A 27,562-nucleotide genomic window follows, 5' to 3' on the forward strand; every position below is an offset into this window, starting at 1 on the left:
TTCTTCTCCCCCCCCCCCACACACAAAAGGGATTCCTCTTACTTTTCAAGAAGCTATCATGCTGGGAGGGAAGAAGAAAACGTCCCTTCTGACATTTTCAGCCCAATGTTGCTCCCCCTTCATCAGAGAGGAGAAAAGCCTCAGTAAAAGCCACTCCTGCCTCTACTCCCTTTTCCCTTTACTGCAGGTTTTCAATCTGGGCTGGCTTCCTCCTGCATGCCATGTCTGGTGGGAAGGTGTGCAGTGTAGGCACTCTAGAATGGGAGTGATCCAGACTGCATATGTAGTGGCTGCCTGGCAGAAAATTACCAGATATAGAATGCATGTTGAGTAGTTTTAAGTTGTGCAGCTGAATCACTCCTATTCAACAGATCTTGCAGTGTACACCTTTCCGTTCAGCCCAAACCATCTAGTTCAGAAGGAGGGCAGCTAGTAGGTGGTGGTGCAGCAGCGTTATGTCTGGGACTGGGGAAGAGAAGCGTTTAGCACAGTTAACAAACATGCAGTTGCAGCGCCTTTAGTTTTGAACTTGTTTAAGGATTTCTCACAAAATTCTCTAGCATGACATCACAAACACACACTCACACAGAGCCTCATCTGCTACCCACCCAGGAAAGATAGGGTACCCGAAAGCCCATTTATGGGCACGAGATTTTACACAGGTGTTGACTTGAGGGGAGGAGGTATCTTATCTGATTTTGCTTATCTAATGCTATGAGGCACCATATACATTTGAGAGCATAACACTAACACCACCCCAGGAGTAATCCTGCCTCTGTGTAGTTTTCTGTTGCTCCAAAGACCTCCCACCCTCCATGCCTTCACCTGCAGCCCGCCCCAGCCATAGCCTTGCGCTCACCGCTTTGCTCTTTATCCCACCCTTCCTCCCAGCAGGAGCCCATGGCAGGCAAGCAGGGCTGGAAGCGTGGGTGGGGTGGAGGAGGAGAAAGAAAGGAAAGAAGATGACCCCATCGGGGAGAAGGGAAGGAAAGGTGGTCAAGTAGCTGGGCTGGGCTGGGCTGGGCAGAAAGAGACACAGCAACAGCAGCACTTCAGCCGATTGTGTTACTTCCTCTCTGCAACCACTCGCCCCCTTTGTGGATTTAGGCGGGAAAGGTGAGCTCATCCCATGCAGTGGGAGGAGACAATGGGAGTGTCATGACATCAACAACGTCATGGGTGGGAAAGGATACGGCGCTGGCGGAGGGGCAGTCACCATAGAGATAGAAAAGGGGTAGAGGCAACACTCCATCTGTGGCTTACCATTATTTGAAGTTCCTTTTTTAAAAAAAATCTGTCTTCACGACCCCCTTTTGATTGTTTCGCGACCCCCTTGGGGGCCGCGGCCCCCAGGTTGGGAATCGCTGCTTTAATCAGATGACTGATCTACTTTACAGTATCAGAGTCTGCCTGTCAAAGTCTTAGATTAAACTGAGCTCACTCATTTACTCAGATTTAAATATAGGGTACAAAGTTGAACACTGATTCAAATCAATGGAAGAAATCCAATTAATCATATGTATAACTCTCATCCTTTGAGATCAAGGGAGTTCAAAAATGCTTATTTTTGGCTGGATTTTACCCATAATTTGTAGACATATTCTCTACCCCAGTATGTTTATTTAGGTGGTTGAGGCTGAGAATACAGTTCATGCTGGTCACCCAGTCGCATCATACTACGAGTGACTGCCAGGGTCCAGAAATCTCAATGCTTCTCTAAAATTGTTTCAGTCATTGGGAACTGTGACCAGAACAGCAGTTGGGGAAGTTGCAATACAGTGTATTCAAATCTGCTGTGAGAAGGGTAATCGCTTTTGGGTGAAATTATAACTGATAATGTTGAGGCTAGTGATCCAAGGCATGTGTGTCTGTCTGATGAATGATCTAAGCAGCCCACAGTGATCAGGCTTGCACTACACTTTTCTATAACACTGTTAAGCCCAGTGTTAAAGAGTTCTACTTATTTTCTAGAAAACTGTGTTGAATGTGTAAACGAGATCTTATGTACATGTGCATACATATGATACACACATAGAGAAGGGGTGTGGGACATATTGTGTACTGCCTCTTTAAAATTACATATGCACAGGAAGCATAAAGATGCCTCCCACTGAGGAAAGGATTTAGATGCAGGCACAGAGGCAGGCAGACTTCTGATCTTGCTCAGCTACAAGACAGATGTGCTATTCCATCTCTAGTCTCGCACAACATCATTAATTTAACCTTCAGTGCTGTGTTTCCAACAGGACTTCAGCCATTCTGGGGACTACTGCACACTAAGAATCTCCCCTCAATAGCAATGAGAAGAAGCACAGGCACTACTCTTGGAACAGGTACAGTCCAATTTTTACTTTTTAAAATGTTACCATTACTATTTTGCCAGGAACTGGAAGTTGATTTGGAAAATGTATGAACTCCGTTTTTAAAAAATATCTATCTAATTTTAATTTTGAGTTTGGAAATTTTTTGCTATTCTTTTGCTGCTATGGGGCAGTGTTTTGGCACACATCCCTTCCAAGCATTGTACTGGCCTGATTCCTAGGAATAATTTACGTCTTGATCCTAACACATTTCCTTGGGTGAGGGGACTTACTTTCAGATATCTGCACTCTTAAGACTCTTTAGTTACAAGATGAAGCTAGTCTAAACCAACACAAAGGCAATAAGCACTGTCGGACCTTAGAGACCAATCAGTTTATTGGACTGCCCACAAAGCTGATGCCACGATGAATCCCCCCAAAATACATTCGCTTCAGGCTGATTTAGGTAAGGTTTGCTCACAAATGGCAAACATGCATTTGCACCTCTGATGGCTGAAACATGATAAGGAATTGAACTTTACCTAAAGAAGTTTCCTATGGGAAAAAAATCCATCAGTACAACTGCCTTGTGAGCACTAATGGATGTGAATGGGAGCTGATCTTTCCTGTTTTGCAAGCTTTCCTTTGCTGTCCAAAGAGAAAGTCATGCTGTTATTGGACATTGTCAAAAGTCGTTCTCAGAATAACAACAGCTGCTTTTCTCAATTGCTCCTCAGCATTTTGTGTGCACGCAGCTTAGTATTCTAATATGATAAACCTGAAAGTAAATCTGCTTCCAGTGTTGAGTTCAGAGCAAGAATAAATTTGTGCTTAAAGGAGAAGCCAGTATGAGACCAGAGGAGATCATGTTGTTATATGTAAATAAAGAAACAATTCAAGAATAGGGAAAGGGTCTTTTTTCTGTTGTTGTTTTTAATTCTGCTTTTTCCTCCCATCATGGGTGAATTCCATCGGAGCAGAAACAAATTCATTTAAAGGGCCCCCTGTCCACCTTCCTAGTGAAGCTTGCATGGTCTTCAACCAGGAGAAGCAGATCTGACAAAAGGCATCACTTTCCCTGCAGTCCACACATTACTTAAAGTAGCTCTTATCGTGTTGATGTCATTATGGCCAAACCAATCTAAGAGCTAGTCATATGTTTGCAAATGTAAGAATCATTCCTGATCTGTCCACAGGTAAATGGTATCTAGCCTGTGAATTAATAACACACAGGTCAAAAACAAAGCCTGAGTTGCACAAGTCAATCAGGTCTATGTATTACATAACTGCCCCAAAACAGCAGCTCCTATGTGCATATAGGAGTTCCAGTGTTGAAAATGCCCATCACTAATTCCTTTGGCAGGCCCACACAAAATGTTTGAGCATTTATATTTTATCTAGGAACATAGGAAGCTGCCTTATTCTGAGTCAGACCATTGGCCCATTGAGCTCAATATCGTCTACACTGACTGAATCTCTAGGATTTCAGACGGGGGTCTGTATCAGTCCTACCTGGAGATGCCAGAGCTTGAACCTGGGACCTTCTGCATGCACAACAGAGCTACTGCCCTTCTGCATATTCAGACATGGAAATAACTCCTTCAACTGCCAAAGATGAACGTGTAAACAAAAACAAAACCCCCACCAATGTGGTTTGTGGATTTGGATTTCTCCTTCTACAAGGCAAACATGTCGACTCCATTGCGAAGTTAAACTTCCCAACATCCCTGAGCCTGCTGATCAGCTCCATGTTGAAAATCAATTCTATTGATTGACTTTAACAAAAGCTTATGCCATTGTACACTTCGGAAATCTGGCACTATGCAACTGTTTCAGAAACAAAAGCATTTGCTGGCATGAGATCCTTTTCCCTCAGTTTAATTACTTCAAGTTCCAAAATGCACAAGATGCAGCTTAGTTTCTCTCTGAGTCCTTAACAGACTGTAAGAGTCTTCCTTTTTCAACAAGTCTTTTAAGTTCAGACCTATCCCAGTCTGTGTCTGTGTTAGAATTCCTTGTTAATGTTTTTTAATAACGTTTTTACCCCTTTTTAAATAATGTTTTACCCCCTTTTAAAAATATGTTTTTGAAGCTTTTTTAATGTTTTTAACGTTGTTTTGTTTTAATGTATTTTAAGATCTGTTTTTATGATGTTTTAAAGTGTTTTTAGCACTTCTGTTTGCCGTCCTGGGCTCCTGCTGGGAGGAAGGGAGGGATATAAATCAAATAATATAGATGGATAAAAGTATTGAAGGAAAAGTAGATGAGATGTGCTCTGAAGTGAGATGGCATACTCTAATAACCATTTCCAGAGGGGTAGCTGAGTGAATCTATTTCTGTGTTCGTGACCATTAGTGAGGTAATGTTGGTGATAACACAAACATCTAGTAACTTCACCTATACACTTGGCTCTGTATAATTGCTCCACACAGATGGGATAAAGGGAGCATAACATATTATTATTATTATCATTATCATTATTATTACTGCAAAATACAGCTGCCCAATAAAGCACTGCATCCCAGACATTTCTTACAAGTGGTCTAAACGCAGAGAGGTTCAAAATATTTGCACCCATGAAAGTCTTCTTCCTTTCCCAACAATCTATGCATTTTTAGCAGAAGTTTTTAACATAGGGATGACTCTGCTTTTGCATATATTTTTCTCTCTCCCTGACTCTGTTTTCTCTTCTGTTCTGATTTCAAAAGGTGTGAAATGATTTGATTGCCATCAAAGATGCTAATTGCATGATCTGCAGAAACGCACACTCTCTCCCCTGGATGGCCCTTTTCAGAATTTTCTGAGAAGGCAAAAGTTTACAACTTCACTGACGATCAGAATAGACCACAGCAACACCATGAGGCATGAAGAGCACCATCTCAATAACACACTCATGAGTACCAACTTTGCTGCTATATACAGTCACTTTAGCGGAGACTTTACTTTTTACCAAAATGTAACTTTCCCCTTCAACTTCAGCTACAGTGACTATGATCTGCCTTTGGACAATGATGATGACATGACTAAGACTCGCACTTTCTTTGCCGCCAAGATTGTCATTGGTGTGGCACTGGTTGGTATCATGTTAGTCTGTGGCATTGGCAACTTTATCTTCATTGCTGCTCTGGCCCGCTATAAGAAGCTACGTAATCTTACAAACCTTCTCATTGCAAACCTGGCTATCTCTGACTTCATTGTAGCCATTGTCTGCTGTCCCTTTGAGATGGACTACTATGTGGTGAGACAGCTGTCCTGGGAACATGGCCATGTGCTCTGTGCTTCTGTCAACTACTTGCGCACTGTCTCTCTCTATGTCTCTACCAATGCACTCTTGGCTATTGCTGTGGACAGGTAAGGAGGATAATTGGAAATTGAGCTAACTGGAAATTTTTTATTTCTTCTTATGATTAATGTCTTCTAAGTAGAGACTTTATCCCAGTCTGCGTCTGTGTTGGAATTACTTTTTTAAAGATGTTTTTAAAAGATGTTTTTAAGATGTTTTATTTCTAAGATGTTTTTAAGATGTTTTGTTTTAAAAAGTTTTTAGTGTTTTGTCCCTTGTTTGCCACCCTGGGCTCCTTCTGGGAGCAACAACAACAACATCAATAATAAATACCAAAACTGATTTCCCCCTTCAAAAAAGAATTAGTGATTTGAATAGTGGAGACCAAATTAGTAGGGCTGTGTGCGCACATCCAATTTGGGGCCCATTCTGGCACTTTGGAGTGGCCCTCATTCAACCTAATTCAGGGCCAACCTAGATCTGGACCCTGAACCAAATTGGGGGCCTTGCTTTTGAATTAAACATGCAGTCAGGAGAAGGAGGGGAGAGAAGGAGATGTACACAGGACATTCATAGCTCACCTGATTTGGACATTTGAAATAAAAAATCCTAGGTGGATAAATGCCTAAGATAAATTTTAATTTGTTTTTTTACTATCTGTCCTTTTTTAAAAAATCACTGTGCAGGTTAGCTTATAAACATGGAGGAATGCATTGGGATTATATTTTGTTCACATTCCAAAACATGATTCAGTAGAAATAAAAACAGATCTTTTTCAATTCCTTAGAACACTTAGAGACCTAGAGTCCAACCTTTGTAATCAAAGGTACCTTTTCCCACATGAGACTAGCTCATCCAGACATCCTATTATTTCAAAACTTAGTTTTGAGACATCTTTAATAATTTGAACAGTATCTTCTCTGAGTATGGGACATGAACTTTATTGAAAGGGATATTTTGGGAACTAACTAATGATAACAATATAATTATTAAGGAGCCAGCAGGGATATAGTAATTATGAACAGACAAAATTGCCAAGCAGAACCAGAGGGACACAGAACAACTGACACAATTTATGCTTCTTTGCAGTGCTTTTTGGGTAAAAAACAAAGTCCCAGTACTCATACTTTGATAAAAGTGCTGTGTCTGCCAGCACCCAATGGTTGCCATTGTCAGCCAAAAAAGAAGTGCCGGTACTCTGTACCAGTGAATTCCATCACACAAAAAAGCCCTACTCTTTTGTATTAAAGGGCACTTTCAGACAACCTGTTTACTGAGCATTTATCCTGATTTATTTATAGGGAGGTTAGACCACAATATGTCAAGTAAGTGCTATCCCACACTTTGCAGGGCAATTTCCTGTCACCCTCTTTTGCTGAAGCAGATTTGTTGCAAGACCTCCTAATCAACTGTAATTGTGCAATCTGAAGTTGCCGGTCGGTGACTGAAACCCTCTTAAAAACAGTGTTAATCTGGAAGCACCCAAAGGTCAAACAAATGGTATTCAAACAGACATTACAATAGGTTATATCCAGCTGGCACCCTTGCATCCATGGAAAGGCTTTTGATCCAGTGGAGGTGTCTTCTAATGGAAGAGAAAGGGAGGTAGTTTTTACCAATTTGCCCTCCCTTTCAGCTTCTGGCTTCCCCAATAAACTGCTTTGGAGTGTCAAGGGGGGGGCAATCCAGAACAGACTGCAGGGGGAAAGGGGGGAAATCACATTTCCTTCTCTTCTGTTAGTGGATGCCTCTGCTGGAGCAAAAGCAAAAAGAACGTCAATTGGATTCTTGCACCCAGTGAATCTTCAGGAAGAACTAAAAAAGGAGAAGAGAACAATGTGATAGATCATGAAACTAGTTAATAAATAACAATGCATCCTGGGGAACACTAATTTGTGTTACCTAATAGTCTTAAAATGTTTCTCCTCCAGAAGGGGAGTTATTGTTTCAGGTAACAATTCCAGATTTAGAGCCATGATCTGCATACATGTATGTGATTTTCTTTTAAGACCATTTTTGCCACTTAAAATAAAATCATATTTATGGAATTCTTCTGCATCCAAAAACTACACAGCGCTTGGATAAAATAGATGAAAATGTTTTATTTATTTATTTATTGCACTTGTATAATGCCCCATAGCCGAAACTCTCTGGGTGGTTTACAGCAATCAAAAACATTAAAACAAATATACAATTTAAAACGCATATTTTAAAAACAATTTAAAACACAATTTTAAAATTTAAAACAATATAAAAACAATTTAAAACACATGCTAAAATGCCTGGGAGAAGAGGAAAGCTGGCGCCGAAAAGATAACAGTGTTGGCGCCAGGTGCACCTCGTCAGGAAGATCATTCCATAATTTGGGAGCCACCACTGAGAAGGCCCTCTCCCTTGTTGCCACCCTCCGAGCTTCCCTTGGAGTAGGCACTTGGAGGAGGGCCTTTGATCTTGACCATAGTGTACGGGTGGGTTCGTATCGGGAGAGGCGTTCGATCAGGTATTGTGGTCTCAAGCCGTGTAAGGCTTTATAGGTCAAAACCAGCACCTTGAATTGAGCTCGGAAACATACAGGCAGCCAATGCAAGCGGGCCAGAATCGGTTTTATATGTTTGGACCGTCTGGTTCCTGTTACCAATCTGGCCGCTGCATTTTGCACAAGCTGCAGTTTGCGAACCGTCTTCAAAGGCAGCCCCACGTAGAGTGCATTGCAGTAATCTAATTTGGAGATTACCAGAGCGTGGACAACTGAAGCCAGGTTATCCCTGCCCAGATAGGGACGTAGTTGAGCCAGCAACCGAAGTTGGTAGAAGGCACTCCATGCCACCGAGGCTACCTGAGCCTCAAGTGACAGAGATGGTTCTAGGAGAACCCCCAAGCTACAAACCTGCTCCTTCAGTGGGAGTGCAACCCCATCCAGAACAGGTTGGACATCCACCATCTGATCAGAAGAACCACCCACTAGCAGCATCTCAGTCTTGTCTGGACTGAGCCTCAGTTTATTAGCCCTCATCCAGTCCATTGTCGCAGCCAGGCACCGGTTCAGCACACTGACAGCCTCACCTGTAACTCTCCTAGTATCCTGCAGCAGGATGCACTTGATGTAATAGAACATCCTTTGCCAACCTGGTGCCCTCCAGCTGTTTCAGAGTACAACTCCCATCAGGTCCAGCCAGCATAGCTTTACTTCCTGCCTATATTTTCAACAACCTGACCAGCGGCAGATAGTGTCAACTAACGAGCTCTCCCAGGAGGCGTCGTCATGGGAAGGAGACTCTACCCCTAGACAGCCTTTGGGCCATGGCCACCCATTACCCCCGGAGGAGTCTCTCAGGGAAGGGAGATTGAATGATTCGCTGGGAAAGGAGGAACAATCGCTGCTTCAATCCTTTGGATCATTATCAGTGATCGACCGAGAGGAAATTTTAGATAGACTTGTACAACTTTCCTTACGTCTATCTGTTAACCATGAACAATCTAATAGAGATCAGTATATTCCTCTAGCAAGTAAATATGAGGGGGGAAATGCACAAAAGGAACAATACATAAAGGAACAAAATTCAATTCAGGTTCTGACTGATTTTTCTTCGCAGTACGTGCCGGACCGCACAAGCTCCTCATCTGGACTAACACCCTACAAACAAACTAAATCGGCTAGCAATTGCCCCGCTATGATGTCAGATACAAGTACCCATGACTGACAGTTTACGATTCTATCTTGGAACATAATGGGCTGGTCCAATAAATTTAGGGAGGCTGACCCATCCCCCTTTCTGAGTAAATTCAAGATCATATGTCTCCAAGAAACTTGGGCAACGCCAGATGTCCCGGTGTTTTTAAGTGGCTTCCAAGCTTTTACACTGCCAGCAATTAAATATAATATAAATGGCAGAGGCAGTGGTGGCCTTTGCATTTTTATTTCTGCAGATCTGCCTGTAGATATCCAAGCTCTGCATCCAAATTGTGAGCATTATGTGCAAGGGGTGATGATTTCTGGCCTTTCTATAGGTCCCCTTATTATTATTAACGTCTATTTCCCCCCTCTTATGGCTAGAAAGCTTTCGCCAGGTAATATATGGGACCAACTATCAGAGTTCCTATCTCATTTGGAATTTCAGTTCCCACTATCCAGGGTAATACTCTGCAGGGATTTTAATGCCAGGTTGGGTCCAGGCTGGATTGAAGGGCCCTCATCAAATCAGGGCCCGGCTTTTGATATTCCCCTGTTTCCTCGGAAGTCGCAAGATCAGACAGCAAACAAACAAGGTTATAGATTAATAGAACTTATCCAATTACACCATTTGGAGTGCTTGCACGGCTCTACCATTGATCAGTCCAACGGAGCACTGACATTTATCTCATCAAGGGGAGCTAGCGCGATAGACTTCACGTTTATCTCAAGATCACTATTCCCAGAGGTTTGTGTTTTCAGGGTTTTAGATAGAGTTGATAGTGATCACTTCCCTACCATGACTGCTCTGTGCCTCTTACTCCCTCAGCCTCCTGCTGTTTTACCATCCCTGGATAGCTTGCAAGTTGCCGATCGCAGAGCTCGATGGTCTCCCAACCTCTGCACATCTGCCTCACAATTCTTGGGCAGTAACACTCTGCTTCTACTTAGGCAAGAAGCAATGGAACCCGGGTCAGATGCCCTCATTTCTTACCAACGCATTATTTTACTTCTTAAACCTAAGTTGATCCTGAAGGGCCCCCCTAAAGCTGCTCGCTTTGCGAGCTCTAGGTGGTTTGACCTTGAATGTAAAATTGCTAAACGCCATTTAGTTTCCTACGCACGTAGATCAATAAGAGACCCAACAACATTCTGCCATGATCAGCTTGTCCTCCTTCGCTCATCATATAAGGCCTTGTTAAAACAAAAAAGGCCCTATTTGTGGAATCACAATGGCAACAACTTAATCAAGCGTTGCTGTCAAACAATGAGCATCTATTCTGGGAATTGGTAGCGGTTGGAACAGGATCATATAAGCAGTTTATATCTGGCCAAATAACTGCCCCCATTTGGCATGATCACTTTACCAAGCTCTACACCGCTCCAGTTGATAAATCCGTCCTTCTCCCACTCACTAAGGAGATGAGCCTCCCCATCTGGCCTCCAGTTACGATACCCCAAATAAGGGTTCTTATCTCCTCATTAAAAAGGGGAAAGGCACCGGGGGAAGATATGATTCCCCCTGAACTTTTTATTAACTTTCCAGACTGGTGGGCCCCCATTCTGGCAAGATTATTTACTCAGTTAAATCATACGGGTATTGTACCAGAGGGATGGAAGCAGAGTGTCGTCATCCCTATCTTTAAAAAAGGTGAGAGACAAGAGCCAAATAACTATCGGCCTATTAGTCTCTTGGATATTGGTGCAAAGTTGTATAGTAAATTTCTTTTGCTTAAACTAGAGGAGTGGGAAGCGGCCAATAGTGTTATCTGCCCTGAACAAGCAGGGTTCCGGAAAGGGCAGAGCACGATTGACCATTGTCTCACCCTCTACTTTATAGCTAAACGTTCAGTGCTTGGACCCACAAAACATCTGTATGCCTCCTTTGTTGATCTGGTGGCCGCTTTTGATTCAATTGACAGAAGCCGTCTATGGGCCAAGCTCGCCTGCACCAATATAGATAAGCGCCTTCTATACTTAATCAAAGAATTGTACTCTAATAATAACATAAGAATTAGAGTGGGAAATAACCTAACAGACCCAATTCTGGCTAATAAGGGGGTAAAACAAGGATGCCTCCTTGCACCTACCCTTTTTAATCTGTACTTGAACGATATTGTAGCAGGGCTGATGGGTCCAAAAAAATTTTTCCGCCTACAGTGGGCAGTAGGAAGGTTACAATGCTACTATACGCAGATGACATGGTACTTTTATCTCTTACCTCTATTGGCCTTAGGAGACTCTTGGCATCCCTAGAAGCATATTGTAATAAAGAACAATTACAAGTTAATTACCAAAAAACTAAAATAATGGTCTTTGGGAAAAGACATCATAAACATAAATGGACCATTGGTACACACCCAATTGAACAATGTCGTTCTTTTAAATACCTAGGGATTCTGTTCCAAGAAACCCTTTCATGGAAAAATCATATAGCTGCTACTAAACTTGCAGCCACTAGGTCAGCTGGGGTAATTCTTAAATTTTATAGAACCAAGGGGGGGCATTGCGTGGCCCCCGCCTTGAAAATTTATCAGAGCAAGGTTCTACCGCAGATTGTCTGTGGGGCAGCTGTCTGGGGTTGGGAGCAAACATCTTTCCCTAGTTTAGAAGCTATTCAAAACAATTTCCTCAGACAGCTTCTGCGTTTCCCCCCCCCGGCACCCCTGCCGCGTTTATGCATGCTGAATCTGGTTTACTTCCTGTTAGCGCCCGAATTCATAATACCCTGCTGGCATTCTGGGTCTCGCTAACAGATGCACCAGCCAAAATCCTATTGAAGTCTTGCTTCAACCGGATAGCGGCAGATAGTTTTTGGATTCTTAAAATATCAAATATATGTCATCTATATCATATTTCAACACAGCCTAATATACCTCACAATAGGATTAAAATTAAAGAACAGATTGAGCGGCACTGTGCTTGGATGGATAAATTGGCTATTGCCAATTCTAAGTTTTCACGGTGGTACGGTTTAATTAAAAATGACCATCTTAGGGCAAATTATCTATCTTACCCCTTTTCTGTACATCTAAGACATGCATTTACGGCGCTTAGGTTCCAGACAATGCCTAGTGCTATTATGTCTGGCCGATTCCTTCAGATACCATGGGTCCAACGCCTATGTATTTGCCAAGCGGGAAAGGTGGAAGATTTACCCCATTATCTGCTTGATTGCCCTCTTTATGTCCACCCAAGAAATAAATTTCTTGACATCTTGATCAAGCACTTGGATCCTAGTCGGGAGGAGCAAATAGTATCCTATCTTTTAGCAGATAATGACTCTAGGGTCACCACCAGAGTGGCTCTTTTCGCCCTTGCAGCCCAAAAGTTGAGAGCAAAGTATTTAATAGATCTGGGGTCCATGGAACAATAGAGGCTGAAGGTGCCTCAACCCCATGGTCTCATTTTAGGATTTTAGGATTTTAAAAAGTCCGAACTCATAGGTTTTAGGATTTTTATATGTCAGAGTTTATGGTTATGTTTTAAATGTATCGATTTTAAATTTTAAATGTTGCATGACTTTGTGATAGCCTATGGCCCGGCAAATAAACTTTGATGATGATGATAGTAATGATATAATGACAGTATCTTTGCAATAATCTGAAAAAATTGAATTTTCTCTCTCTAGTCTTGGTCAACTCTAGAGATGTCAGTATGTTTGAAATCACATTTTGTACCAAGGAAATTAATGTTCTCAATGTTTTTTAAAAATAGACTAATAACAGCAATAAAAAACTTACAGATAAGATTACACTTCTCCACTGTAATACTTCACACCCATAATATATATAAGAAACATTTTTATTATACAGACACATGTCAGGAAGAACTAACCGACAAATGTCCGAGATTTTAATTCTGAGGCATTAAAAATGAATAACAACATGCTCTGCAAGGGCTACATAGAAAATACAGTGAGGTGAGTGCAATAGAAAATGTTAGGCTTCAAGGAGGAGGATCTGTAGCAGTAAAAGTGCAAGTGGAGGGATTCTAATCGGCTTGTGCACTCTGACTTAGTAAAACCTCTATGTAGCTTTGAAAACATGTTTTTTGGTATCATTCTCTTCTGTGATAAGAGGCCCATGATAACTAGAAAGATAATTAAAAATCATACTGCATTCCGATACTTCTAAGAGCTAATAGAAGTTGATTGCAAGCATTGATTGGAAAGGCTCCCTCTGTTCCTGTTCCCACTTCTCAAGGTACTTCCATGCAGTGCTTGTATATATTGCCAGTTCACCTGCAGAGCAAAATCTTTCCCTAAAGCAGCAGAAACTGAAACATTTCGTCTTAAGCATTTTTCCACCTGGATTTGTTTTGGTTAATTTAATACATGTGTTATTTTCTTAGACCTGTGGATTTGTTTTTTTCTTCCTCCCCCTTGCCCTGCTCTCCAGTTGCTCATATCCCAGGTGGATTGTCACCCAGATTTTCTGCCAAGAGACAACTCTACTACTTGTTTAAGAGCAGCTCCCATTCCCCTTTGCATTGCTGGCTTTATCAGGTTGCTTTCCTGGCTGGCTTTCTATCTGTGTTTCTGCAGAATCCTCCGAGTTATGAATCCCAGGGTGTGACTCCTGGCAACGCCTGGCCAAGCTGCCTCTGCTCCACCTGCCTGAAAGGAAGGTGGCCAGATGCAAATCAAGGCAGGGTTTCTGCACCTTTATTTATTTATTTATTTATAACCTGCCCTTCATCATGTGGTCCCAGGGCAGGGGACACCCAATAATATTTATTTATGTATAAAAATACTTATATACTGCAATTTGATTTAAAAAAGCAAAGCAGTGTACTTTATATACACACACAATAAAACCATTATTTGGTAAAGGTTCACCCACATCATTGTCTTTAAGAAAGTCTGTTGCCATAGGCATTGCTACAGGATAGGCATCCTTGAGTTCTAGAGTCTCTAAAAGATCAACAATATTTTGTTTTTGGTTGAGTAGATAGGAGCCATCTGCTTCCCTTTCAATCTGGATGCCTAGGTAGTATGTTGCAGTGCCTAGCTCTTTGATTTCAACTTCTTTGTTCAAATGATGTACAACTTCTCTGTAGTCTTGATCTCTTTGAGTCGCCACGATCAAGTCATCGACATAGGATATATGTCAGATGTCCATCTTTGTTTCTGGTGTACAGGCATTGGTCTACATCACCTTGCTTGAAGCCTAGCTCCTTGAGCATTTTATCCAGTTTCTCGTTCCAGGCCCTTGCAGCTTGCTTGAGTCCATACAGGCCCTTTTTAAGCTCGCATACAAGATGTGCTTGCTTCTGGTTCACGAAACCTGGAGGTTGTTGCATGTACAACTCCTCTGTTATTTCTCCATGCAGAAAGGCAGTCTTGACATGGAGGTGTCTGACGTGCATCTCTTTGGAGGCTGCCACACTTAGTAGCATTCTTTATTGTGCTGTGTCAGACAACAGGAGCAAAAGTAGCATCGTAGTCCTCTCCATATTTCTGCAGGAAACCTTTGGTTACTAGTCTTGCCTTGTAACGTTCAATTTCTCCTCCTGCATCTTGCTTCACCTTGAACACCCATCTGCATCCTATGGCTTTCTTGCCTGGTGGAAGTTCTGTCAGGGTCCAAGTCTTATTCTTGTGCAGTGCATCCATCTCCTCCTGAGCGGCTTTTCTCCACTGAGCGCCCTCGGATGCTGGCATCTGCTTGATCTCCTCCCAAGTCGATGGTTCTCTGGGTAGCGCTGACCTTGCAAGGTAGGACAGGCGTAGAGGTGGTACACCTTTGTTGGTTCGCGATGAGGATCTGGGAGCTTGGTCTGGGATCTGGTCTGGCTCTGCAGCATCTTCCAGTCCAGTCATCTCGTCATTCTCATCTGCTTCTGTATCTCTCTCAGCCTCATCATCACTTTCTGCAATCTCTGCCTCTTCCTCTTGTTTAAGGCTTGGGTCAGGTTGTGCAGATATCTGTGATGTCACTGGTATTTCGTATGTGGGTACTGGCATATCTATAAGGGATTGGACGTGGTGTCCTTGCTCTTCTGAGAAATCTAGCACAGTCCCTCTTTTGTCAGCTCTGCTTCGTTCGTCGAAGTAGACAATGTGTCGTGCTGACTTCACTTGTGTTTAGGTTCATAACTCTGTAGCCTTTGCTACCAGGAGCATATCCTATCAAAATAGTCTGTTCTGTTCTAGCATCTAGCTTCTGCCTCTTTTGTTTTGCTATGTAGGCAAAAGCAATGCTTCCAAACACTCTGATATGTGCCAGGTTTGGAATCCTGCCATGCCACAACTGGAATGGTGTGTGTGGTGCCCTTGGTTGGCAATCTGTTCTGGATATACGTTGCAGCCACAATCGCGTCACCCCACAGCCTTTTGGGTAAATCAGTGTCAGCAAGTATGCATTTTGTCATTTCCAGAAGAGATCTAAGTCTCCTTTCAGAAATCCCATTCTGCTCTGGAGTATGACTGACACTCCTCCTGTGCAAAATGCCTTGTTCCTCCAGGAAACTTTGTGTTTGGTGCGATATAAACTCACCACCGTAGTCACTTTGTAGAGCTTTCAGCTTCTTTTCAAACTTTGTAGACACCATGGAGATGTATTTCTTCAGCATCTCATGCGTTTGACTCTTGTCCTGCAATAAGTAAGTCACACAGTACCTTGAAAAATCATCCACAAAAATTGGAACATATCTATTCTGCCCAAGTGAGGGTACATTAAATGGTCCACAGAGGTCACTGTGTATGAGATCTAGCACCTTGGTGCTTCTCTTTTCAGTCCTTGGTGGAAATGAGGGCCTAACACCCTTTTCCTCAATGCAGTTTACGCACCTGCTTGCTTTATCATGGTTCTGTTAGTTTACCTTGATACCTGTGGCAAGGTTCTGCTTTTGTAGCTGTAGGATCGCCTTTGGATCATGATTCTACTCTTCCACTGGTCAAAATTATTAGCAGATAGTTCAGGCATTCTGGAAAAAGCTGTATTGCTTCGCTGATACATGCTTCCTGGTCTGAGAAGAGCTTTTGTTATGCTAAAACAACTCAAGGAAGTAACAGCAGCAAAAATAGTCTCTTTTAAAGTTGGTGCCTGATACAGAGCAAAGGGGAAACAAAACACGCAAAAAAATACTTAAAATAAAACCCAAAAAATCTGGTTTAATTCTCAACTATTTCTGGGCAACATAACCTGTTCGGTATTCTAAAAATACACACAGAAATAAGAACTTATTTGGTTGGTCCTATTTCTTAGCAAAGGTATAAAACACTAGCAGCAGAGTGAGAATGTAAACCAGACCCACCTTTCTCTATATAAATAACAGACACAATCTTCTTAGGTAAAAGATAAAGAACATTTACTCACGAATTCTTCATATGTTCAGAAACATAGGTTCTAGCTTAGATGAAAGAAAAAATAGTCTCAGTCCATCTTAGTCTTTGGTATGGATGCTCTCAGAGAGACCATCTGTGCCATGCAGCCTCTCTCAATGGTGGATAGATCAGCAATGGAGAATATTCAAAAATCCCCCAGGACAAAGGAGGAGGAAGTCAGGTAACTAAACCCCACCCATTAGGAAGTTACATCATGGTAAACAGGTACATGGGATATTTCCCAAATATCCCTTAAAGTGACCATGCAATATTTGCCTATTCCAACAAGGCGGGCTACACACGGTCCTTGGCATAACAAAAGGAGAGATGTTCAATACAGACACGAAACAAAGGAAATACTTTTCTTAACTAAGATCCTATACTTACATCCAAGTAACTCTATTCCTTAGTGGAGCAGCCAGGTTCCCAAATGGCTGTCCCTGTTACACGTCAGCGAGTCGAGGTAGATGGAACAAGGAAGAACTCAGTTTTGAAAGAACCTTCTTCATATTTATGGGTTTCTTTTCCTCAATAAGGAGAGGGGAAAGTAAATAGCCATATCCCGCCCCTGCTGGGGATCCCTTCCTTTGAAGTCTTTGAAGATTGAGAGAGCTAGACAGCATCATCCAGGTGTCCTGATCTACAACATTCCCTCTTCCTGACTTTCGATCCCAGGAAGCTGATAAGGGGCAACACCTAAGAATCAGTTGCATTTCCTTGCAAGGTTGTAAATTGCCTGTCTGACACTGAGCTTCAGATCTTCCCCAGTAGGGAATCTTAAGGAAGCCACAGGCTCCCAGAATTCTTTCTGGTTGCCTCACTTCAGCTTGACCAAAGTTAGCTATTCTTGACAGTGAACTGGGCTCAGAAGCAAACTGACAATCAGTGCAGATATTTCAAGGGTAATGTATTATGCATTTTGCCAGTAGTATTAGTCAGCTTTGTTTTGTTTTTCAATCCGTGGTGTGAAGGAGAGCAGAAGGTTTGGACTAACTACAGCAATAAAACTATAGTAAGGTATGCAATCCTATACCTTGGGAGTAAGTCCCATTGAACTCCATGGAATTGACTTCTAAGTAGACATATCTATGCTAGCATAGAATTTAAAGGAGGCACCAGGGCATGGACAGAAGGGTTTGTGCAACCTGAAGGATCCCAGAGGCTGAGCCACTGCAGTGGGGGGGCACATATACTGGAGAATGTTTCTGGAACATCAGAGAAGTAGGGCCCCATGGAAACTTGTACCAGCCAGGATTTGGGTGCTGTTTGTGAGCATGGTTGCAGTTTTAAATATGATTGGTTTTATATTTTACTTTATTTTTAATATGATCAAATTTATACCCTCAGTCACCCCACTTCCCAATTTTTGATTTTTCCTTCTTAGTCTATAAACCAAGGGTAGCCAATATGGTGCCCTCCAAACATCATTGGACTACAACTGCCATCAATAATATTATGCCAGTGCAAGAGTATTTCCTTCACATGGATGTGGGGGTGTTAAAAAAGCTTGCCATTTCTGTCCAGGAACAAATAAGCTAACTTCAAAACATAATGTAACTGCCAAACTTCCTAACATGAATGTGGAAACATCTGTCTTTTGCAGGTACCTTGCTATTGTTCACCCACTGAAACCCCGGATGAACTACCAAACAGCAACCTTCCTAATTGCCTTCGTCTGGATTGTATCCCTAATCATTGCAATCCCATCTGCGTATTTTGCAACTGAAACTGTACTATTCATGATCAAAAACCAAAAGAAGATTTTCTGTGGCCAGATTTGGCCAGTTGACCAGCAAATGTATTACAAATCCTACTTCCTTTTCATCTTTGGTATTGAGTTTGTCGGACCTGTCTTCACAATGACCCTTTGCTATGCCAGGATCTCACGGGAGCTTTGGTTCAAAACTGTACCAGGCTTTCAGACGGAACAGATCAGGAAGAGGCTTCGATGCAGAAGGAAAACAGTGTTGGTGCTTATGTGTATTCTGACTGCCTATGTGCTCTGTTGGGCACCTTTCTATGGCTTCACAATTGTCCGTGATTTTTTCCCCACAGTGTTTGTGAAGGAGAAGCATTACCTTACAGCCTTCTACATAGTAGAGTGCATCGCTATGAGCAACAGCATGATAAACACTATGTGCTTTGTAACAGTAAAGAACAATACCATGAAGTATTTCAAGAAGATCATGTTACTCAGATGGAGGTCTACCTACCATGGGGCCAAGTCTAGCGTAGATACGGATATCAGAACAAGTGCAATGCCTGTCACAGAGGAGGTGGATTGCATTAGGCTAAAGTGAATCCTGGCAGAAATCTCCTCACAACAAAGATTGTTTTTGGTGTGTGGGTTCATTGTTTCATCTCACTTTCTTTTCTTTCTTGTATACCAGAGTAGGTGCTACAGAGCAGAGCATATTCTGAACAACTCTCTAGTGCTCCACTGTTATTATTATTGTTGTTGTTATTGTTGTTGTCATTGTTGTTGTTAACAATAACAACAATAATAACAATAATCCATGTTTTTCCCACAACTGGGACTCAAGGCTGCTTACACTAGGCAGACCACTGGGGAATGAAATGGTGTGCCACACAATTTTGCTATGTCTCAGTTTTCCTTATGTGAAATTATGTTAATTACACCTGGTATTCTGGAAACCAAAAAAGATCTTAATTGAAGAAAAGTATATTCTTCCTTGACTCTCATAAAAAATCCCAGTTTTTGGTCTGTTTGTTACCTGCATGACAACTCATTGCTGATCTAAGGCAGGCAACTGTCTATGATCAGCAAACTGTTTTTTGGATCAAATATGCTTCAAATAGTCTTCTTACATTTTCAGTACAAGCTGAAGCAACTCCATAAGTAAATTCGTAATGGACACTAGGACTTCTAGAACCAGGTTAGCTTTCTGTCAAAAAATAACCTCTTCTGTAATTGTGTCCCCCACTTCAGTAATATTTTTGTACTACAGAAATCTTTCAGTAAAATAACATTCCATGCATGTCATTATAGGCTTCATAAATGGAGCTGTGACATGTTGAAGCAGTCTCTTGAGTTCTTCAGATATTCAGTGATGAATGTAAAGCTAACTTACATGTACAAATGGGGAGAAAGTTGGATTCCTATGTTTGTCAATCACACGTTCCAAGATTATCATTACTGTGGTATTTGTTCATGTTAGTAATTGTTATGTAATTGATGGGATTTGTCTATAGTTTTAGGCGTCTTACCTCTTGTGCTGTTATAAGGTATCTAAGCAGACTCAGGTTCACATGATCTTAAAGTCCTTTAAATGGAGATGGCACCTTACAGGGAATATTTTGTTTACTTGTATGTAATAACACCTGGGACCTTATACATTTGCTCTGCTGCTGAGCTGTGGTCTCTTGATACAATGTTTTACATCTAGCCAAGAAACTCCTCAGACTTGAGGCAGTGGAAGGTAAAGAATCCCTTAATGGAATCCAGAAACCCTCATTTTAGCCTGGAGCCTTCTAAAACTGGTTACTGGCACAAAAGATAAGGGGGCAGAACCCCTCCTAGGGATTGAAGAGAAATTTGGTTCAATTTGCATTTTAATAAAACCTACCTGATACACACATCCTGAAACAACATATGAACCTAAACACAGCTATTGTTCAAAATTCACACTTTTTTGAGTTTTGAGATGCAGTTCTCCAATCAAATAATGTGTACAAAAATGCATATCTTAGGGGAAGTGTACATTAAAAATACATGTGTTAATGAAAATAACATATTATGCATATTATGAGAAACTGCTTGCAAAAATGTGTTTCTTAAGCAAAATTGCATACAAAGATGTTAATATTTGGAGCAATGCACACTAAAAATCACAAGTAGATACAGAAATGTGGAGAACTGAACTTAAGACTGGAAAAATGAGATGACTAGATTTGTCCATCCCTCCATCTGACCAACAACACACACACACACATTTCAAACTGAGTCATTCTTGTGGGGATAAAGACATGGGGAAAAATAATAGAATGGGCATTCAGTTAACATGCACACAGATTGTTCTGAGGGCTGAAAAATGATTCCTGGGTACATATTACTCATGGGATGATCTGGAAGGGAAAGGGAGTTCCATGGTATAACAAGGACATGCTTTGCATTCAAAACGTTCAATCCATAACATCTTCAGTTAATGAGATATTAGGCAGCAGGATTAAAAGAGACCTCTGGCTCAGACCTTGCAGAGACACCGCCGGTCAAAATAGACAATAGTGGGAAAGATATACCAATGATATGCTTCAAATGTTCAGCAAAAGACTAAACATTAGGGGAATTCAGAGAAAGCACACAGACACATACAGTGAGAAAAGAAGTGAGGAGGGGTCACAAGGACTGTGGGCTAGCTCTCTTACAGGGGTGTAGTCATGCGAGAGCATAGGAGGGTGTAGATACCTTCTTTTTGGTAGTGATGTCTCCAGCATCCTACGAACCAATCAGCATGAAAGGGGAGCATCAGCCACTGAGAAGAGTCTTCTGGAATCTATCATTGTATTCTTCTTGCTGAACCTCAAAAAGACATAGCCTCTTCCCACAAACTCCAAAGAGCATTGATATAGTGAGCATAACGGAGACCTGTAGGCTGCTGAAGAGTCTATGTGTCTGGTTTTCCAGAAAGACAGAAATGAGAAGACGTGTAATGGGTTAACACTGTGCAGCAGCTCAAGGTCGGAGGCTGCAGCTGGCATGAAACAGAACATCTATAAAGCCTTGAAAGAGAAACTAGAATGTGTGTGGGGGGTTAGGAGAGTTAGGAAAGTATTCGTGTCTGTATCTGTGAGAGAAATCCTGTCAGTAAAGACTCTTAACAAGTAACGGTCTGTGTGTGGATATCTTTTGGCTGGTTCTATTCCTACTGGGCACAAGGTTGATACATGCTATCAATACACCGCTGCAACAGGGGTTATGGGCCCAGCCTACCAAGCCCAGTCTGCCCAGCCTACCAAGCCTAGCGACCCAGCTTACCCAGCTTACCCAGCTGCCTGAGTGCTGAGGAAGAGTGCTTAATCGTGGAAGCCAGTCGGGCAAAGGAATAGTGTCTAGCAGTGTTCAGAAGAAGTGGCTGCAGGCATGGCAGTTTCACTTTCAGTCGGGATGCCTTTGGAAAGTCTCACTGAACGAAACTATTCCAGTTGGTGATTAAGGATGCAAGCGTTCCTTACTAAGAACGATTTATGGCAGGTAATTGTGACCGACCCACCAGCGGATCCTCAACCAGCTCCGTGGATTCGAATGGACGAGAGAGCCAGGGCGTTAATCATCTTGGCGGTTGATGATTCTCAGTTGCTGATTATACAAGATAAGCCAACGGCGAGGCTTATATGGACTGCGTTAAACAAAGTGCATGTGAGAAAAACAGCCAGCAGCAAAATCCACTTAGCACGAAGACTCTATCAGATGAAGCTGGCTGAGGACGGGACAATGTCTGCTCATTTGTTGGAAATAAAGAAGCTGTTTGCAGAGCTGCAAGAAAGGAATGTGGTGCACACACAGTTGCAGCAAGTGTACATCATCCTCTCTTCACTGAATTCATCTTGGGATCCAATCGTGAGCTCGCTGGAAGCTATGCCAGATGAGGGTCTGACAGTCGAGTACGTATCGGGCAAACTGCTCCAGGAGTGGGACAGACGAAAGGAAGCCAAAGGAAGGGAGAGAAATGAGAAAAGAGAATGGAGAAAGACAAACTTCAAAGACACAGAAGCAAGATCGTTTGGACTAAAGGCCTGTTACTTCTATGGTTCTTCTACTCATCTGCAAAGGGACTGTGAGCTGAAAAGGCGGAAAGGACGAGGCAGGAAGCCGTCATGTGTGCAGCTGGTAAATGCTGACAACTGCAAAACTAAAAGCTGCAAAAACAGAGACAGTACTGTATGGGTTGTAGACTCAGGCGCTACCCACAGTATGGTGAAGGACATAACTTTGTTCAAAACTACGATTCCCACGAAAGAAGATGTTGTGCTTGCAGATGGCACGCACAGACAGGTATTGGGGAGTGGAACTGTGAAGTTGAGTGAACTGAACACCATAATGACTGATGTATTGTTTGTACCAAGCTTAGAATGCAATATCATGTCTGTTAAGAAACTAAATGCAATGGGATATATTGTCACGTTTAGACAAGGGACATGTGAGATAAAGAAAGGGGACACACTCTGTATGAAGGGGTATCTTAGGAATTTACTGTTTTACATACCATTCAACCCCAAATCATGTGCTACTATGTGTGCAAACAAGAAGCCTCATGACCGATGTATTCATCTATGGCATAGGAAACTAGGTCACGCTAGTTTTGGCACGATCATGAAAACACCCAATAATAGTGTGGATGTGACACTAAAGGTGTGTAACCAGAATGTGGAATGTGATGTATGTAATCAAACCAAAGCCACAGTTGCTCCCATATGTAAAGAGGCAGAGAGTAGCACAAACGCATCATATCAAATTATTCATATTGATCTAGCAGGACCGTTTCAAAGCTCACAAGGTGGTGCCAAGTATTTTCTGGTGATAGTAGACGACTATACCAGGTTTTGTACCATTTACTTGTTACATGCAAAAGACGAAGCAGAGGGGAAACTGAAACAGTTTGTGAAAAGGATTGAAGTGCAACACGGTGTAACAATCCAAAGAATACGCTCTGACCAAGGGGGAGAATTCACTGGTAAATCTCTAGAGCAGTATTTGACAAAGAAAGGGATAGAACAGAATTTCACTGCCCCACTTTCTCCGTTTCGGAATGGATTGGCGGAGAGAAAAAATAGAACCCTGCAGGATGCAACTAGAGCCATGTTGACGGACTGTGAGTTACCAAATGCGTTTTGGGGAGAGTGTATATTGTATGCCAATTCCATTCAAAACAGGCTGCATCACAGGGCAATTCAAATGACACCATATGAGAAACTCAACGGAAAGAAACCAAGACTGCAACATATTGTTAGATTTGGGGCAAAGTGCTGGGTGCACGTTCCCAAAGGAAAACGACATGGGAAGTTAGCTCCCAGAGCACAGAAAGGGAATGTACTGGGATTCCAAAATGCTTATTACCGTGTCTGGATACCAAATCTAAGAAGGGTGGTGCTTAGCAGGAGCATCAAAGTACAGGAACAGGATTGGGATAACATGGAGTATGTTGAACTAGGTAATTCACATGAACATGATGCATCCACTGAACATGAACTAGAACAAGGGATAAAACAAGAGGAAGAGGAACGTCCTCTTGCTGAAGTGGATGAGAGAGGCAAAGAGGAAACAGAGCCTCAGGTAACACTGAGACGCTCTGAAAGAGCGAATCTAGGTAAACCACCTGAAAGGTTTCAAATTGGGACAGTAACAAGCCAAGGAACAAACAGGTGCAAAGAAACGGATGATGGTGAAACACTGTACCTAGAATGTGTTAAATAACTGTAGAAACTAACTTGTACTTGTGGGAAATAAATGAAATGTATGTACTCATGTCTTTATGGAAAAGGTGGGAACTGTAGGCTGCTGAAGAGTCTATGTGTCTGGTTTTCCAGAAAGACAGAAATGAGAAGATGTGTAATGGGTTAACACTGTGCAGCAGCTCAAGGTCGGAGGCTGCAGCTGGCATGAAACAGAACATCTATAAAGCCTTGAAAGAGAAACTAGAATGTGTGGGGGTGTTAGGAGAGTTAGGAAAGTATTCGTGTCTGTATCTGTGAGAGAAATCCTGTCAGTAAAGACTCTTAACAAGTAACGGTCTGTGTGTGGATATCTTTCGGCTGGTTCTGTTCCTACTGGGCACAAGGTTGGTACACGCTATCAATACACCGCTGCAACAGAAAACCAGTGGGATACGGTTATCCCTGGATATAAACTATATCAGAAGGGCAGGGAAGGACGTATTGGTGGTGGAATCACTCTATACGTGAAAGAAGGCATTGAATCCAGCAAGCTTGAAACCCAAAAAAAGGCGGACTCCTCCACAGAATCATTGTGGGTGGTGATACCGTGCCCCAGGAGGGACTTAATACTGGGAACGATCTATCGTCCCCCTGATCAAAATGCTCAGGGAGACCTTGAGATGAGATATGAAATTGGGGAAGCATCCAAACTAGGAAATGTGGTAGTAATGGGTGACTTCAACTACCCGGACATAGACTGGCCGCATATGTGTTCCAGTCATGACAAAGAAGCAAAATTTCTAGATATTCTAAATAACTATTCCCTAGACCAGTTGGTCATGGAACCGACCAGAGGGACGGCAACCCTGGACTTAATCCTCAGTGGGGACCGGGACCTGGTGCGAGATGTAAATGTTGTTAAACCGATTGGGAGCAGTGACTATAGTGCTATTAAATTAAACATACATGTAAATGGCCAATTGCCAAGAAAATCCAACACGGTCACATTTGACTTCAAAAGAGGAAACTTCACAAAAATGAGGGGATTGGTAAAAAGAAGGCTGAAAAACAAAGTCCAGGGGGTCACATCACTCGAAAATGCTTGGAAGTTGTTTAAAAACACTATATTAGAAGCTCAGCTGGAGTGCCTACTGCAGATCAGAAAAGGTACCGCCAGGGCCAAGAAGATGCCAGCATGGTTAACGAGCAAAGTCAAGGAAGCTCTTAGAGGCAAAATGTCTTCCTTCAGAAAATTCTTGTCCGAATGAAGAAAATAAAAAAGAACACAAACTCTGGCAAAAGAAATGCAAGAAGACAATCAGGGATGCTAAAAAAGAATTTGAGGAGCACATTGCTAAGAACATAAAAACCAACAACAAAAAATTCTATAAATACATTCAAAGCAGGAGACCATCTAGGGAGGCGATTGGACCCTTGGATGATAAGGGAGTCAAAGGTGTACTAAAGAACGATTAGGAGATTGCAGAGAAGCTAAATGAATTCTTTGCATCTGTCTTCACAGTGGAAGATATAGGGCAGATCCCTGAACCTGAACTAACATTTGCAGGAAGGGATTCTGAGGAACTGAGACAAATAGTGGTAACAAGAAAGGAAGTTCTAGGCTTAATCGACAATATAAAAACCGACAAATCACCAGGCCTGGATGGCATCCACCCGAGAGTTCTCAAAGAACTCAAATGTGAAATGGCTGATTTGCTAACTAAAATATGTAACTTGTCCCTCGGGTCCTCCTCTGTGCCTGAGGACTGGAAAGTGGCAAATGTAAAGCCAATATTCAAAAAGGAATCCAGAGGGGATCCAAGAAATTACAGGCCAGTTAGCTTAACTTCTGTCCCTGGAAAACTGGTAGAAAGTATTATTAAAGCTAGATTAACTAAGCACATAGAAGAACAAGCCTTGCTGAAGCAGAGAAGCATGGCTTCTGCAAGGTAAAGTCCTGTCTCAGTAACCTATTAGAATTCTTTGAGAGTGTCAACAAGCATATAGATAGAGGTGATCCAGTGGACATAGTGTACTTAGACTTTCAAAAAGCATTTGACAAGGTACCTCACCAAAGACTCCTGAGGAAGCTTAGCAGTCATGGAATAAGACGAGAGGTCCTCTTGTGGATAAGGAATTAGTTAAGAAGCAGAAAGCAGAGAGTAGGAATAAATGGACAGTTCTCCCAATGGAGGGCTGTAGAAAGTGGAGTCCCTCAAGGATCAGTATTGGGACCTGTACTTTTCAACTTGTTCATTAATGACCTAGAATTAGGAGTGAGCACTCAAGTGGCCAAGTTTGCTGACGACACTAAATTGTTCAGGGTTGTTAAAACAAAAAGGGATTGCGAAGAGCTCCAAAAAGACCTTGTGATGTTCCTGTATTAATGTAAATATGGTAAGTGCTGTTTATATAGAAGACATATGGTAAGTGGAGTGAAAGAGGAGGGGGGAGTACATGAGCAGTAGAATGCTGGATGATTGGCTGAGCATTTGAATGGCAGGGAGTATAAATGGAAGAATGACAGTTGAATCTGGGTGGGTGTTAGTTGGTGGATGTGAGAGGAAGAAGGTGTTTGGTGGTGGATGTCAGGAGAGTGTGGAGAAAGAGGGAGTGGGAGTTCGGATTAATAATAAGTCAAGTACCACAGGAATAGATGAAACCATACGCTTATGTAACATTATAAAAGTAATCTTGTTATTTCTGATATTTAATAAATACTATTTTGGTTTACCGAAGGCCTGATCCTTGGCTGGGGAATATATAGACCAGAAGGGAGGGCAAGGTAATTACCAAGGCTGAAGGGAAACAGTAACAAATGGTGGCAGCGGTGAAGGGAGGAATAATAACATTTCAAGTATCCAGAGCAACCCAGAGTTATATGTGTAATCTATATAGATACAAAAGGGGTTGGGAACAGCATACGCATGGAGTCACAAAAGTAACCAGATAGAGAGAGACTCAGGCAAAGTCTCTGGGAATATTGGTTACAGGACGTGACTGGTGGTGCTGCCTAGCAGGGGAATCTAGTGAGATCTGTGCTAGAGCGGAGAGAGAAACCATATAAAGGACAGTCTGGACTGGTGGAGTCCCTGGTGGTGCCTAGCGAAAGGCAGTAGCCACAAGCAGGTAGGAACCTGACAGGGAGAGCCAGGGAAGGGCGTCACAGGTGGTGGTAGAGGTGGGATACGAACAAAAGAGAGTCCAGATATGAACAATAAAGAGTCCCTAAAAGTGGTGTGGCAAAAAGAAATAACAAATAAAGATTACTTGTGAGAATGACTGGCAAAGAGTGTGTGGCAAAGAGTGAGTGAACTCCAACACCATGGCTGAATATATAAAGATGAAAAGAGAGGAGCTGGTGGAAAAGTGCATAACATTCAATTTACCTCATGAGGGTAAAGGGGTAGATGAATTGCAGGTAGCACTGATAGCATTTACAACTGTCCAGCAAAAACAACCTGTCAGGGAAGAGACCCCAGAAGGGTATTCAAGCAATCCCGCTTATATAGAGTATTTGAGAGAGAAGTTAAGATGGGAACATGAGATGGAAACTGAGAGATTGAGGAGGGAGGCTGATGAGAAAG

The 27,562-nt window shown here is 42.2% G+C and overlaps 1 protein-coding gene across 1 annotated transcript; it reads left to right on the forward strand.

The window, feature by feature from the left end:
- Positions 1-2,140: 2,140 nt before the first annotated feature.
- Positions 2,141-19,940, forward strand: PROKR1 (prokineticin receptor 1). Its single transcript, XM_061626182.1, has 3 exons — positions 2,141-2,333; positions 5,009-5,651; positions 18,187-19,940. Exons 2-3 carry the CDS (start codon positions 5,158-5,160, stop codon positions 18,881-18,883), a joined length of 1,191 nt encoding a protein of 396 aa, XP_061482166.1. The 5' UTR covers positions 2,141-2,333; positions 5,009-5,157; the 3' UTR covers positions 18,884-19,940.
- Positions 19,941-27,562: the final 7,622 nt, after the last annotated feature.

This window comes from Rhineura floridana, chromosome 4, assembly GCF_030035675.1.
Source record: "Rhineura floridana isolate rRhiFlo1 chromosome 4, rRhiFlo1.hap2, whole genome shotgun sequence".
NCBI classification, from domain to species: domain Eukaryota; kingdom Metazoa; phylum Chordata; class Lepidosauria; order Squamata; family Rhineuridae; genus Rhineura; species Rhineura floridana.